Source organism: Poecilia mexicana, unplaced genomic scaffold (assembly GCF_051168715.1).
Source record: "Poecilia mexicana isolate PSO_F unplaced genomic scaffold, ASM5116871v1 scaffold_23, whole genome shotgun sequence".
NCBI classification, from domain to species: domain Eukaryota; kingdom Metazoa; phylum Chordata; class Actinopteri; order Cyprinodontiformes; family Poeciliidae; genus Poecilia; species Poecilia mexicana.
Genome location: NW_028263392.1, coordinates 22,580,758 through 22,595,712, shown reverse-complemented (window position 1 = coordinate 22,595,712; position 14,955 = coordinate 22,580,758). Strand labels below are relative to the sequence as shown.

General features: G+C 38.9%; 1 protein-coding gene across 1 annotated transcript in view; it reads left to right on the top strand.

Annotated features, from left to right (window-relative positions):
* LOC106910934 (uncharacterized) overlaps positions 1 to 14,525 on the top strand; it is a 36,699-nt gene extending 22,174 nt beyond the window's left edge. Inside the window, 27 exon segments of the mRNA XM_088003177.1 lie at positions 276 to 487; positions 624 to 709; positions 3,700 to 3,827; positions 4,305 to 4,430; positions 4,518 to 4,708; positions 4,788 to 4,879; positions 7,603 to 7,733; positions 7,928 to 8,052; positions 8,177 to 8,303; positions 8,523 to 8,735; positions 8,899 to 9,069; positions 9,154 to 9,300; positions 9,500 to 9,549; positions 9,639 to 9,771; positions 9,968 to 10,050; positions 10,148 to 10,274; positions 10,407 to 10,597; positions 10,844 to 10,934; positions 11,033 to 11,153; positions 11,285 to 11,466; positions 12,437 to 12,592; positions 12,675 to 12,808; positions 12,889 to 13,022; positions 13,101 to 13,195; positions 13,377 to 13,572; positions 13,939 to 13,992; positions 14,089 to 14,525. Of these exon segments, the coding sequence (XP_087859303.1) occupies positions 276 to 487; positions 624 to 709; positions 3,700 to 3,827; positions 4,305 to 4,430; positions 4,518 to 4,708; positions 4,788 to 4,879; positions 7,603 to 7,733; positions 7,928 to 8,052; positions 8,177 to 8,303; positions 8,523 to 8,735; positions 8,899 to 9,069; positions 9,154 to 9,300; positions 9,500 to 9,549; positions 9,639 to 9,771; positions 9,968 to 10,050; positions 10,148 to 10,274; positions 10,407 to 10,597; positions 10,844 to 10,934; positions 11,033 to 11,153; positions 11,285 to 11,466; positions 12,437 to 12,592; positions 12,675 to 12,808; positions 12,889 to 13,022; positions 13,101 to 13,195; positions 13,377 to 13,572; positions 13,939 to 13,992; positions 14,089 to 14,192 (3,600 nt within the window). The 3' untranslated portion in view covers positions 14,193 to 14,525.
* Positions 14,526 to 14,955: the final 430 nt, after the last annotated feature.

Genomic DNA, 14,955 nt, shown 5'->3' with positions numbered 1-14,955 from the left:
TTTTCTAACCTCATCCTTGCAGATTTAATACCTTGCACTTTTTATTCTTCAACACCAACTTATACATAACAATCTACATCTACAAGAAGAAAAACAAACTTTTAGTACGTAAATCTCAGGAATTGTAAAATGTATGATGTTAAAGTTTTTAATCCGTTTTCTAAAAATTTATTGTAAAAAGAAGTAAAAACATCTCTCTGGCTGTACCATCCTGATGTTCACTAAACCAATTTGTTCTCACCTCTTTTTCCTTCTAAAACTGAATTTCCCCACAGACCCAGTCTGCCAACCACACACAGAACATGACATTGGCCTTTCTTGAGGCTGTGCTAGATAAAGATTTCTCCCCATCGGCTGTTAGTGATGAAGAGTTCCTGCTATGGCTTAGGCTGCAACTCAGACCTTTGCTGGTCAATCTCTCTCCAACTATGGTTATTCACCTCTTCAGTATTGTGAAAAACAGAAGTTGCAACAGCAGCCAAGAGATGTAAGTATCTATTCAATAAATTTATGAAATTACATTAGATATAAAAATAATACAAAATGTCTCCATCTTTTAGGCAATACATTGTATAATGTGACATTGATTGATTTAAATTAGTAACTGATAATTTTCCATTCAGGATTTCAGTGCTTGAAACTGTGCAGATGACACTCAGCGGCGAAACCAAGGCAGAGATCTACAAAAATATGATCCTCTTCTTCCAAGGTTTTGTAATTCTGAAAATAGAAAATAATGCTTACAACAAAAGAAAATAAGCTTTTTTTCTTGGTTGCTTTGGTACATTTTTAACATCAGTCTAAACATCTGAAAAACAGTACATTTCTCAGAACATTTAGTTGAAATGGCAAACTATTATTATCTGTAAAAACACAAAATCTTACCCAATATTTTTGGTCTAGTTTCTAGTGCTAATATCTTATTACACTTAAAATAATAAAACTAACTTGCAGTTAACTTTTCAGCAAGATATAGGAGCTTGTTTTAAGTCAATAATACCATAATATTGATGGAAATGTAATTGAATGAAATAATCTGCCAGACACGACATTTTCCCATAAAAATAAAATGTCTTATTTCCCTGGCAGATTATTAGTAATTGTAATCATAGTGTTTATTATGATTCTTTCAAATCCCCTCCGCTATGACCTTACTTCATTGTAGAGACATCAAATTTGGTACTCTTGTAGAGCTTCCCAAGACGCACACAAAATTCAATTAATGTCGTAGTGCAAGTCAAACAGGAAGTTGGCCATTTACAGCCTTTGCATTTGATTGAACTCCTCCTAGGGATTTCGATCAATCGGCTTCAAACTTGGTCAGATTGTTCATAAGGTATGGCTGATTAAAAGTTAACAAAACGGTGACTACACAAAAAACTACTACACAAAAACAAACAGAAGCATCAAACTTTCAGTGATTGATCATCATCGGGTGCCCTATAATACCAAATGGTCAATGATGACATCACTTAAGCCACGCCCCCTGAGAACAGGAAATGTCATGTTTTGCCATACATTTGGCTCTAAATTCCACAGTTTTGACCCGAGCTGCACCAAACTCACTGGGATGGATCCTTATCCCCCCCCCTCCCGCCCCCCGACAGGAATCCACAACAATATTTGGTGGGCGTGGCCTAATTTCTCTGCACCTTTAAATGATCAGCCCCAAGCCATGCTTTATCCCAGAGTTATGAAACTTAGTACACATGTATCTTCTCAGGACGTACAAAAAAAAACTCTCTTGCAGCCATGGTCCAAACCCAACAGGAAGTTGGCCATTTTGAATCAAAGCCACCAATTTCTCTTTTTTATAGACGTTGTATTTGATCGAACTCCTCCTACAGCGTTTGGCATACAGACTTCAAACTCACTCAGCACAGTCTTGATGCATTGAAGGTCAAAAGTTCTAAAAGGATTTCTCATACATCAAAGCATGTAGGCATGGCTAAGCGTCACACTTTGACTATTCGCCATGAAACATCAAGGTTCAATAACTTCCACATGCAAGGTCACAGCTGCATCAGATTTTCTATGTCTCATTACAGACCAGTCCTGATAACATTCACATGTTCAATTGATGACATCACCTAAGCCCCACCCACTTCCAACAGAAAATCGCCTGTTTTTTCTGCTGGATGTCTTACTTTTACTCTTTGATTCATATGGGTTTAAACCTGTTCCAAGTGACATAAAACGACATGATGAATTCTGTCAATGCTGGCTGCTGGCTGAACCGTGTGGGTGTGGCTGAATGGCGAATTTCAATCCCTCGCTGTTTGGATGCACTTGTCTATAAATCATACATACATCATCAGATTTGCACCAAACTTTATCCCAGACTTTTGTCAACCTGTAAGGAGCCCAATAGCATTAAATTGTAATTTGACTCCACTGCGCCCTCTAGGGTAATCCATCAGGTATATCTCCTTGCTGCATCAGCCGATCTGCACCAGATTTTTTGTGCATCATCAGGGAGCACTGGCAAATGCATCGGGTGGACGATGGACAGGTGCGGGAACTGCGTGAGGCCTCTGCAGTGGTTGGTTGGCGGCATCGCTGGAAACCCTGCAGTCGCCACAAGGTCGGAGCGGCACTGAGCTGCAAGGGCCGTTCGAGGCTGCTTGCAGCTTTAATTTTACTTATAGCTGATATCTTTTCATCAATATTAAGGAAATGACTTAAAACAAACTCCCATTTCTTTCTGAAAAGTTACTTGTAAGTTAGTTTTGTTTTGAGTGTACTGACATATTTGTACTAGAAACTAGATCAATTTTTTTTTTTTTTTGGGTTTTTGCAGTGTGGATTATCTGCAGAATTCCCAAATTCATCTCTTGAAATAAAGAAAGATCAATTAATACATCAATGCTCTCAGACACACAGCTCCAGGAATTCCGGTTTTTGGATAAACTATTCAAAATGTTTAGAAGTCACTGTGAAATTTGTACTCTAAAATGTTTCTGATTGGAACAACAAAAAAATCTCTAACAAAATAGGAAACAAGCAGATTTTTTCAAGAACAATGATCCTTGTGCTCATTGTTATAAAGCAACAATTGTCTTTTGCAGCAGCATAGCAATATCTCATGCATAAGAGGCAGGATATGATGCACAACCATCACCCTAATCTTTAGCTCTACCCCCAGACACTCAGATTTCAGAACTCTGTCTGGGTTGCTTCTAAATCTTAAAATTATTTCTAGTTGGGAGAAACATGTTACTAAAATTAAAGTAGAACTTTAAACCCAAATCTGCTAGGGGTACAAATGATTTTCAATGTAATTGAATGAAAACTTCCAAAAGCTGTTTCAGCAGTAATACTTTTGTAGATTAAAAAGTATCACTTTTTCAAGCTTAATAACAAATGGAACATCTGTCCAGTAGTGTAAGATTACCCATGTTGTTTATTATTGTGGTGCTACTCTCTTTTAGCCTCTAGTAGTTGGAGAGAAAAAAGAGCAAATGGTCCGACATTGGGATGCAAACCTGGGATAGCTGCTTTAGAAGAAACAACTGGGTGTGATTTCCTGAACCTGATGAAAGTCATGAAAACTTGAGCTGAATTTTTTTTTTTAGAATTTCAGCTTAATTCTAAAAAAAATGCCCCAAAGCAACCACAACAGAAATAAAACTGAACATTATTTACTATCCACTGATGTCTTATTTGTACCAGAATAAGATGCTTTACTTTGCAACACAGGTCAAACGCCACTAAAGTGTTACAGTGGTGGAAGCTTTTACATCTTCCTGAAGAACAACTTCCTCAGCTTTGGCTTTCCTGACGTCCCATCATTCATCTCTCTTCTTCCACCAACACGCAAATCAGAGGTACATCTAAATATTTGAATATGAACAACATTTATAAACACAGATAAAAGGGAATGGATAGAAAGGAGATTTTTGGGGAAATTTTATTTATACCAGTGACGTGCGGTCAGGGGAGGCAGGTGAGCCTGAGCCTCACCTGTCGTCATGAAAAAATATAAAATCATTTATATTGCCATTTTCACCTTGTGGTTTGTACTATAAAATACCTAGTTTTTAGAAACTAGGTACTATTATTTCAGAATAATAGTCTTTTTGCCCTCCAATGTTGTCTGCATGCTCAAAATTTCCTTATGTAAACAATACCATGCAGGGGTTCTGTATTTGTAAATCTGATTATGATTAAGTCGGTGCCTCACCAGCTATGAACCTCACCGCACATCACTGGTTTATACATACTTCTATATTAGGAATCCAAAAATTGACTCATTCCCGTAATCTAGCTAAATTAACTTAAAAAGTGTTTTCTTCTGTTTTCAGCTCCTAAATACCATCAGCACCTCAGAGCTGAGTCAGTTCCTCAATCAGCCTGATGTCGTCAGTAACAATACAGACATCTGCATCATCTTCAGCAACTACAACAACACTCCCTCCTTCCTAGAAAACGTATGTTCCCATCTCAATTTTAAATGTGAAGTAACATCTATGGGTGAATCTGTTCTCCTCACTGTTTATATTTCTGTACACCTGCAGGAGGACGTCCCAGATGATGTGAGGAGGATCATCCTTCCCTGTGTTTGGCCTTTGGCTCTGAGCAGCAACAGAAGATCTGAGGTTGATCTGTGGTTTAACGTACGTTTGAGGAACTATCTGAGGTTCCTCACCAAGGATCTCATCAGCTTCAACAAAGTGCAGAATTCCTCATGTCTCGCCTTCCAGAAACTGTAGGTTTTTCTATCACAATGTCATAAACATACCTAAAACCCAATCATGAACCCAACTTTGTTGTTGTCTGTACAACAGGGTGTTTTTTATGGGGAACATCTTCACATACACCAGTTCTGAGTTTGGACAGGAAGATGTGTACACAACCATCAGGAGCTTCCTGAAAGCCGGTATGATTTAAAAACAAGTCTTATTATTATCCCTGAATTTTCACTTTGTTGGACCATAAAGGATACTTCTATTTTCTTTAGATCACAATCCTACATGGGATACAGAAAATAATTTGTCATAGTATAACAACAAACGTCTGTGTAGGATTTTTTTCTGATGTTTTGGGACAGACCAATACAAAGGAGTGCATAATTCTAAAGTTGAGGAACATTGACGCAAAGTTTTCGTTTGTTTTTTAAATAGGGGTGAAGTGTGTTTGTATTTGGCGCCCTATATGCTGACTCTCCTAAATAAAGCCTAGCAAAAGGAAAAACTCCTCAGCCCCTTAAGGGGTTTAAGAAGTCTTCTATTTAGTAAGCCAAAACTGAGTCCACCTAAGTACAATTTAATCTGAATATAAATCCAGCAGATCCGTAACAAACCTGGGGTGTTAGATCAAGGGAGCGCTGTCTCTTTCATCTGACGCCTCACTGTATCTGCACCAATCTTTCTTTGGAGGTTGCCACCTGCAGTTAAAATGGGTAACTGCTTTCCACTCAGGAATAGGAGAGAGCGCATGCTAATCACGGAAAGTAGACTAACTTCCCATCATCAAAAGTCCAAAACCAACATGACTGTGTTAGTTTAATTTTCCTTTCCAACGATACCCACCTTTATGTATATTGAAGCAAATAAAACACTTGAATTTTCCCAATAGCTTTCATAAAGTTTTTGAAAAGCCTGATTAGAACATATTATTTATGCTAATTCGAACACCTCTCCTGACACCGTGCTGAAACAATGTCCAAGGAAATCGGTTCGGGCCTTAAACTCTATGCTTTCTAGACATACCCGGTTTGTCAAAGGTTATTTTTTTAGTTTTTTTGTAAATCATAAAAGTATCAAAACCTCCGAACAGATTGTCAAATAGCAAACGAATTATAAGAAATAAACCCAGCAAAATGGGTATCAAAATAAAGATTAATTTGTGAGCTTTAATATTATATTGGTACAAAACCTGTAGAATCAATGTAAGTGACGCCCCACGCATATCAACACACAAACGGACCTCCACTAAGGCGCCCCTTCCAGCTTTCGCTCTTTCTGTAAGCTAAATATGGCTACGTGGTCAAGCTAGCTAAAAACGAATAACCGGAGTTTAAGTTTCCGGTAGTTCTAAGAGCGGTGGAGTGAACCCCTCCTGAGGTTTTCATTGTGTCCACGGTTCTACCGGGGACGCTGTTTTAACAGATGTTTTGTAATTTTTGCAAACTGAAAAGATAGCCATAAATAAATGTTTTTATTTAATGCAACAGCCTTATTGACATCTAGGAAGGAAATTTCAATTAAATGCATAAAAAAATAAACATTTTGGTGCAAGTCAAATTTGGGGAGTTGTCAAAAAATACTAAATTTTGTTGATTTTTTGAATTTTTTTCCGTCAGTCAAATTAGCTTTGGAAGCATTTTTGCGGCCTAATAAATCTTTACTAAACAGTTCCAACCACTACAAAAAATTGAGTTGAGACCACACAGCAGGCTGGGCAAAATAGCTTTTGGGACTTGGTACCAACATATATTTTTTAATATGGTATCCCAAAAATGCCATGTCTGCTTTTAGGGTCAATATTGAAATTTGTTTTATTTTTCAAAATGACATTTTTTTTAAAGAATCTTAATTTTTAAAGTAAGTTATTTATACTGTGCATTTTCGTGTTTTGCAATATAATTTATATATATTTAAAGAATGTCATTACAAATAAGTGTCAAATTGATTTAATTTCTTAGTACCGTATTTTTCACACTATAAGGCGCACCTTCAATGAATGGCCTATTTTAGGGCTTTTTCATATATAAGGCGCACCGCATTATAAGGCGCATAGAATAGAATAGTTTGGGTTGCCGATTTGTTCCGTACTCTATTATTACACATCCACATTTGTAAAGAAAGGTGGGTTTGTGGTACACCTCCCCCATGCCCCCCCGAAAATCTCAAAAACAGTTAAACATAATGGGCTAAAAAAAAAATTCTGGCCTTTTCTGGTAATACACTTAATAGAAAAATGAATTTAGAGTACTAAAAATCTAAAGAAATAAAGACTGACTGCCGGTACCTAGCTAAAATAATTTTTGGGCAATTTTGAGATCTTTGCCAACTCATTCAGGGTAGGAGATGGACAGAGAAGAGCACGACAACACAGATGGGCAGTTGGACGAAAGATAGGAGCACAGCTCCATTCCTTAACATAAAATAAGAGGGAAGGCAGGTCCTAAAATAGTCTTTTTTCCTGAAATAAGCTCACCCACAAAAGGTTGTAGAGAGCTGCTCTTTGGTGTGCTAGTAGGGGCCATAAGCGGGATGTAAAGCGACAAGTCTGTTGCAGAAGGGCCAAACCATCTGAGAATTATTAGATGCCAAAGTCAGGAATCTGTCATCTTCTCCCCCCACCATTTCGCAGACTTAAGTTGCAAAGTTGCCACTGAGGGCTAGTTTTTCTAGGTACATGTCAAACCACATGTCCAAAAACTGGATTATCAGGGTTGTTTGTCAGCTACATGGGCAGATTTGTACCACCCAGTGGAACCTTGATTGCAGTTTGGAAACCATTGATTTATAACAAAAATCCCAGTAAAATATATTACGTTTTTGCTAAAGGCATGTGAAAAGTTTTAAAGCAAAATATTCAAATAATTAAGGCGGGCAGAAATATGCATTGCAGTAATGTGCATCTCTTCGTCTTCAGGCTCTGGAGCCAGATGCTACAATCCCAGCGATCCAGAGCTGAGTTCTACCTCCTGGTTTGCCAGCTACATCGGCAGCTTTGTTACATTTATCACTCTGGATGATCTCACCAGCTTTATCTCCATCTCTCAGGTGTTTGTCCATTCATAATTAAAGAATATTGAATAATGTATGAAAGTTTTGTAAATCTTACCAAAACCCATTTTCCACTTGGAATTACAAGAGGGAGGAGTAGGAAAAATGAACTGTTTGGATGAAGCCTGGTGCATTTAGCTGTGCAAAGTAATATCTATGTTGCATGGTAATCGATGTGTATACATTTAAAGCTGGAGATATTCCTGGAGGATAACTCTAATCTGGAACTCTTCAACAACACAGCCATCTCTAAATACGTAACAGGCTACTACATCACCCAGCTCTATGCATTCAACCCGAACTTCAGTCTGTTCAAGTAAGTTTTTATCACTCTAGCTGAAAAATATACGGCAATGTTGATCAGATCAGGTTTCCATGTCGATATGTGCTTAATTACTCGTCCTTTCCCTCGGCTGAATAAAAATCCACCTTTCATTCAGGCTTCCAGGCTCTTTATTATGTTCCTCTGACATCCCAAGCTCAGTATTTTCCTCTCTTACTGAATCTGAGACGATGGTCATCTTGGAAAAACTGAAGACATTCTGTAATGGAACAGAAGATCCTGAGGTACCAGATCTAAAAGTTTCTACATAGAAATATTGTTTGCTTCAACAACGTTTTTCCAGCTCAATTTAATTCAATTTGTACAGCAGTAATTGACAGCAAATATCATCTTCATGTCCTTCACTAGACAAACACGTTTGACTCACATGAAATTTTAATGAATCCTTGGGTTTTAAACAGTACAACATTAAGCTAATGCATCCACAATATTATATTCAACAGGTATCTGCAGCTCTGACATCCACCATCAAGACCTTCACAAAGGAAACCTTTGAACAACTTGGCAGTGCCTCTTCAGCACTAACCAAAGATCAGATTCTTACAGTGTCCTCTTCAGTGCTCATTTCCTCTTTGTCCAGCCTGGGCTCTGTGAAAAACTGGGGCCAGGACCAGGCCACCACTATCATCCAGTCCATCACCTCCTCAGGATTTCAGGTAAGTTTTGCTGTTTTCTTCAGCTTTCCTGAAACACTTCAGGTATTCAATGATCGGCTACATAAATGTTAACCTGAATTTGTTATCAAAATCTATGATCATTAGTTTCCAGTTATTAGAACATGGTTTTAATGGGTTTAATAGATAACAATGTAACTGACAGGTCAACAGCGCAGCCTCTCTGGAGTCCCTGGGAACTCTTGTTGTTGGACTTCACTCAGAGTCAATTCAAAAGATCTCAGCTTCCGAAATACTCAGCGCCTCCAAGAAGCCCAACGTCGTTTCCAACATGCTGGAAGCCTCAAAGGTTGTCCAGGAGACTTTTGTCAGAAAGGTAACAAAACAAACATGCCCTTAAATTCAGTAGTACTGAATGAACCAGACAAATAGCAATGACATCTACTGACCTACTTGTCAGATCATTTCTGTGGACGCAAATCCAGTTAAATTGGTGGAGAATGTCCCTGATGTCCTAGCACATGAGATCCCACCTTCACTGCTGGTGTTTTCTGAGAGCACAGTCAACATCAGCATGATTAACAAAAAGACGTGGACTCCAGATCAGGTCAGTGATTTGTTCTGGTTTTAGACAGATAAAAACTTGATGCTGTCAGATATTTTAATTAATATGCCAGAGATCACCTGCCATGTTTAATATAATAATATTTCTCACATATAAATCTTATATATAAATCTTATATAAGACGTTATATAAGTTTTATATATAACATCTTATATAAAGACTCCTGTATTAATCTTTACAGTCCGCCATGTTTATTTGGACATTGGGTGAATCAGGCTTTGACATCGAGCAGTAAGTAACCAACACCCGCAGCTATTTGTCAGGAGAATTTCCACCTTTCCATGCATTAAACTCTGTGCTTTTCTGTTTTCTCTCTGCAGGCTTTCGCCGTCTGTGCTACAAGGCTTCAGTTGTTCATCGGTTCAGAAAATGTCTAAAACCAAAATCAAGCAGATGATCCGTGCCTGTCGACCGAGGAAAGGCAGAGCCAAAGTGGACCTGAAGGAACCTCAGGTAAGTTCTGCAAGTAAAACAATTTATTGAAATGAGACACTTAAAATTAAATGGTTGAAGGCTATGAAAATGGGTTTTTTTTAAATCAATGACCACCAGTTATGTATTCAAATTTGTTTAACATAAACATTTCAATTTATGAAAGTAGTAAGAGCAGAACACTGACACATCAACCTTCTCACACTGTGACCTCCAGCTGACCTGCATGTACAACCTGATCCGTGGCGACCTCTCTCAGAACTTCACTGATTACCCTTCGGACATGCTTCTCTACTTGGAGTGAGTCTCTCTCCACGTAATTATTGTAACTATGTTGCCAGTTGTTTGAAAAAGTTATATGATGATTTTGATTTTTTACAACAATCCCCACCAACAGCTCCGAAAATGTCCAGAAAGCAAACTGCAGGTCCTACTTCTCTGCCCTGGGTGCTACAGACTTCTCTGTGGCCTCCAGCATCTTGAACAAGGGCCCAAAGAAGTTCAGGGAAGCTAGAGACTGCTTGGTGAGAGCCAATAAAACAGAGCATCAATATACAAAGAGCCTACCTGCAGCATATTGCACGTGCCTCAAATTACTCTTCTACAGCAGAGTAATGAAACGTCTTCACTGATTTGAACATTTTTCACTGTTTCAGGGGATCAGTGGTGTCAGCCTGAGCAGAGACAATGTGGAGGTCCTGGGGAACATGGTCTGCACTCTGGATAGATCCGACATTGAGAACTCGGATCCTCTCATCCTGGAAAAACTCAAAGCCTGCAAAGACCTCTCTGCCAGCCAAGTGGCTGCTATGGAAACACTGCTGCTGTCTGGGAAAACACAATACGGGTACTAAAAATGTTAATCCAGTCATTTAATCTGCAGGGAAAAAATCACTCAACTTCTGTTGTCCTGCATTTTAATATAAATTGAGATAAAGTGGCTCTAACATCCAGTCTTACAGAATCAGATAGACTCAGATGGACTTCACAGCAACACACCAGGCAACAATCACCAGCTTGTTGTCTGAAAGATGACTTATGTATATTCAGATATTTTTTTAGATGTGTCATGTTTGCACAAACCTTTTTTCAGAGCTGTAAACAGCTGGGACCAACAGACGCTACAGGGGCTGGGAACACTTCCTTTGTATTTAACAAGAAACATCTGGACACATTTCACAGCTGTAAGTCTGATGACGTTAAGATGCGACATAAATTCACCTAACAACTCATTTGTCTTTGCATGAAAGAACTAACTGTCATATTATTTCTACTTTGTCAGACAACAACGAAAAGATTCCTTAAGGGTTTCATGCCTGAACTAAGGAAACAAAAAACCGAGAAGAAGAAGCTCAAGACTCTGTTTTCAGAGCTCGCCCCTACAGTAGCAAAACGAGGAGCAGGTAAACACTTTTAAAAGAAGCTTCTGAAGCCAAAACTGCAAGATTTCCTAAATGATTAAAGATTAAGTTATTTAAGTGGAATACATTAGTTGCAAACCAAATCCCGACTCTTTTTCTCAAACTTTTAAAAGGATGCAGTGAGGGGAACATCACCCAGGTCACCGTCAGCGACCCTTCCTTCCCCTTCGGCTACAATCAGCTGCAGTTTGAACTCTGCCTGGACGTTCCCATTCTGAAAGATAACCTCCACTCCATCTGCCAGAAAGTGGATGACGATGGTTACCAAAGAATCATTCTCAATAAACTCAACCAGGTGACATGGAAATATCTGTTACTTTTTAAAGAGAATAAAAGTGTTTTGGTGGTAAAATCCAGGTACAGTGATCCCTCGCTGTAACGCGGTTCACCTTTCGCCGTCTCGCTGCTTCGCAGATTTTTTTGTGCCTTTTTTTCACAGTGCACTGTGTTCTGCGTCCTGATTGGCTAAACAGTCTCCGAGCTCCTTCTCTACCTGTGTGCCAATAACGTTACGGTATTTAAATATAAATAATACAGATTGGCCATTCAGGAGATGAAAGCTGAAAACTTTGAATGCCTGCTGGAAAAATCTGTGACCAGAATCAGCAGAAACCGACCGGAGGCTCGGTTGACGAGATCCAGCTGAGTCTGGTTGGGCAGCTTGGAGGAGACGCTTTAATGCCACGACTCCGGATCACATTAAGGCCCGATTGATGAACACGCACATCCGCTGGAACAAAACAGGTTTTGTTCTTTGGTTTCAATGTAGAGTATTTAATTGTGCTGTATAATAATTGTAGAAACTAAAGGTAACTACTTTGCAGATTTCACTTATCGCGGGTTATTTTCGGAAAACGAGGGATCACTGTACTCTGTTTTTCACAGCTGCTTTTAATCCAGCCTCCTCCTCTTACAGTAAAACAACTTTCCCAGAGTTTAGTGTAGTTGTTGGTTTCTCCCGAAGCTCTTAGATGTGCCAGATATGTATGTTGTGTGAGTTTGCCTGTGTGTGCATGCAGGGGTTTGTTCAGGAACAAACCTGGATCCACCCTGATAAAGAGGGCTTTCTCTAAAAGCGATTGCTAACAACTGGACTGAGCTCAAACTGATTTGTACATTTTCAAAAATAAGTGCAAACTCTCACTCATCACAAATAAGTTTAAAAGCAGAATTTGATGTACTTCATTTTCAAAGATGATCATAATGCATGTAATGTCAGATTGTGGTGTTTGTTCAACACAGTTTGTCTCAATCCGTCTCTCCAGGCATTCCCATCTGGAGTTCCTGATCAGGACGTACAGATGCTTGCTTCAGTCTCTCGCTCAGCAACACTTGATGACATCTCTAAGTGGAACATCACTGAACTGGATACCTTGGCAGCTCTGATGAAACCTGAAGATGGAACATGGAAGACGGCACAGGTACAGCGCACCGTAAACATTACCAAAACTTTCATTTGACTGGAGTGGAAACTTGATGAGTTTTTCTTCATGTTGCATTTAGAGCAAAGCAATCATCACCAAGTACCTGAAAGCCTCTGGAAATTCACTGGACAGCAGTGAACTAAACATTATTGACTCCAACTTGTGCTCACTGGACACCAGCACTTTACAGACCATCACAGCAGACAGCATGAGGTTGGTGTCAGCATGGATATAACAAACATATCCACTGTGGTTGCTAAAGTGACACTGAATGCCTCTTTATCTGTTGTCAGAAATACCAAGCATCTGGATGTGGCATCATGTTCAACTGAGCAGAAGAGAGTCCTCTATGAGATCAGCAACACCTCCTTCAGCGTCCATCGTGATAATCCGATTAACTATTACAACCTGGTTAAAGGCTATCTAGGTGAGCATGCCTGGTACCTGCCTAACTATCCAACTAAGGACCCTTCAGGAAGGTAACCTTCCCATTTCTGGTCGGTAGGTGGAGCACCTCGAGCAGACATTGCAGCTTTATCAAGACAGAACATCAGCATGGATGTCGACACTTTCAGGAGTCTGGATATCAACGTGATAACTGTAAGTTTACATGTGAAACAAACGATACCAGAAAACTGTCTGTGTGAGAAGTTTCTGTGGATGGAAAGTCATTTTAGTGGCCAAAGCTACAAAACAAACCTCAACCTACTTACAGTAACTATGTGGTGCTGAAAATTAAAGATCCTCGAAGAAATCTTCCTGTGTTTGTCTTTTCCGACAGAACCTGACTGTGGCCAACGTCCAAGGTCTGATGGGTGAAAACCTACGAGATCTCAAGCTGTTTGAGAATGATACTGTGGTTCAGATATGGGTGAACCTACAGCTACAGTCTGACCTGGACACACTAGGTTTGGGTCTAATCACCACTAGAGCAGACCCAACAGTACCGACCGCTACAAACAGCACTGAGCCACAGGGTAAAATTATCACCTTTCTCTTTAAAATGGTCCAGGTTGGAGTCAAAAACAATGTGGGTGATGGGGTGTTTACATCTGAAGTTCAGATGAACTACTGCCTAAAATGAAAAAAATATTTCGTCATCAGCAGTGTGTTTTCATTTGTACCTGTTGGACCTTTGTGAGCTAAAGGAAAAATTAGACATCTTATGGATCTTATATGATTAAATAATAATTCTAATGAACCGTCTTGTTTCATTTAAGTGTCTTTGTCAGTTAGTGCAGTAACGCGTTCATAGTGTGGTGTCAAAGGTCTACTGCTGTAGTTTTACTGTTTACGGCCACTAGGGGGTGCCACAGTCTAACAAACTTAATTCTTTGTTTTAGGAAACACAAACGGTTCAAATACAACCCCAGCCACTACAGCAATACCATCCCAATGTGAGCATACTTTACTTTCATTAAATCATTTCCAAATATTCAGCAGTAGTTTAAATCAGGAACATTGTAAATGGACTGTGTTTGTCTGATTTACAGCTGCAACCACCAGTGGTGTCCTGGAGTTCACAAAATCACCAGCCTCTGTTCTCCTGACCGCTCTGCTCACAGCTGCTCTACAAATAATCCTACAACCAGCCTAAGAGCCCCACTGCTGCAATAACTCAGGCAATGCTTTCATACAGCCTATAGTTATTATCACTATTAGCTCTATTATTTATTCACATGTAGAAAAAATACTTCATCTCAACTTTTTGATGTCTTTATTAGCATCATGAAACTAATCATCTCAGGAGAATCATTTAAATATTTACATAACTTGTTGATGGAAATTAGGGGGAAATAAAAAAAACATTCATGTAAAGTGCTAAATCATGATACAAATTAATTGCACTGGTTTTTATCCTTTCAAATGTAACTCTTTTCTTCCTGTACTTTAAACAATATCTAAATAAATAACTATATATTAATACAAATGTGTCTTTCTAATTGCATACATCCTGCAAAACCTCAAGCATGTAACATGGTTTCATCTTACATCAACTTCAACAATCGAATGATACAAGTTCCATGTAAAGCTTCCATCTTAGCTGTGAACGTCGTAGAGGAATATTTTTATGAACTGTTTCAGAAGTATGTCTGAATGAAACAGATATTTCTTTCATTCAGTTTTATGCTCCTCAATCTGGAATAAACTTCAAGAAAACTGTAAAACTACGGACACACTGAGTTCATTTAAATCACAACTGAAACCTCACCAGATTAGAAACAAATGGAACATTGATGTTCCCCATCTTTACCTTCTGTACTTGGTAAGAGCCTTCTAGATTTGCTTATGTAGCAATAAAGCTCATCCTTAAATCCAACATATCCTCTAATACACATAACTTTCACTTAATTCCCCTG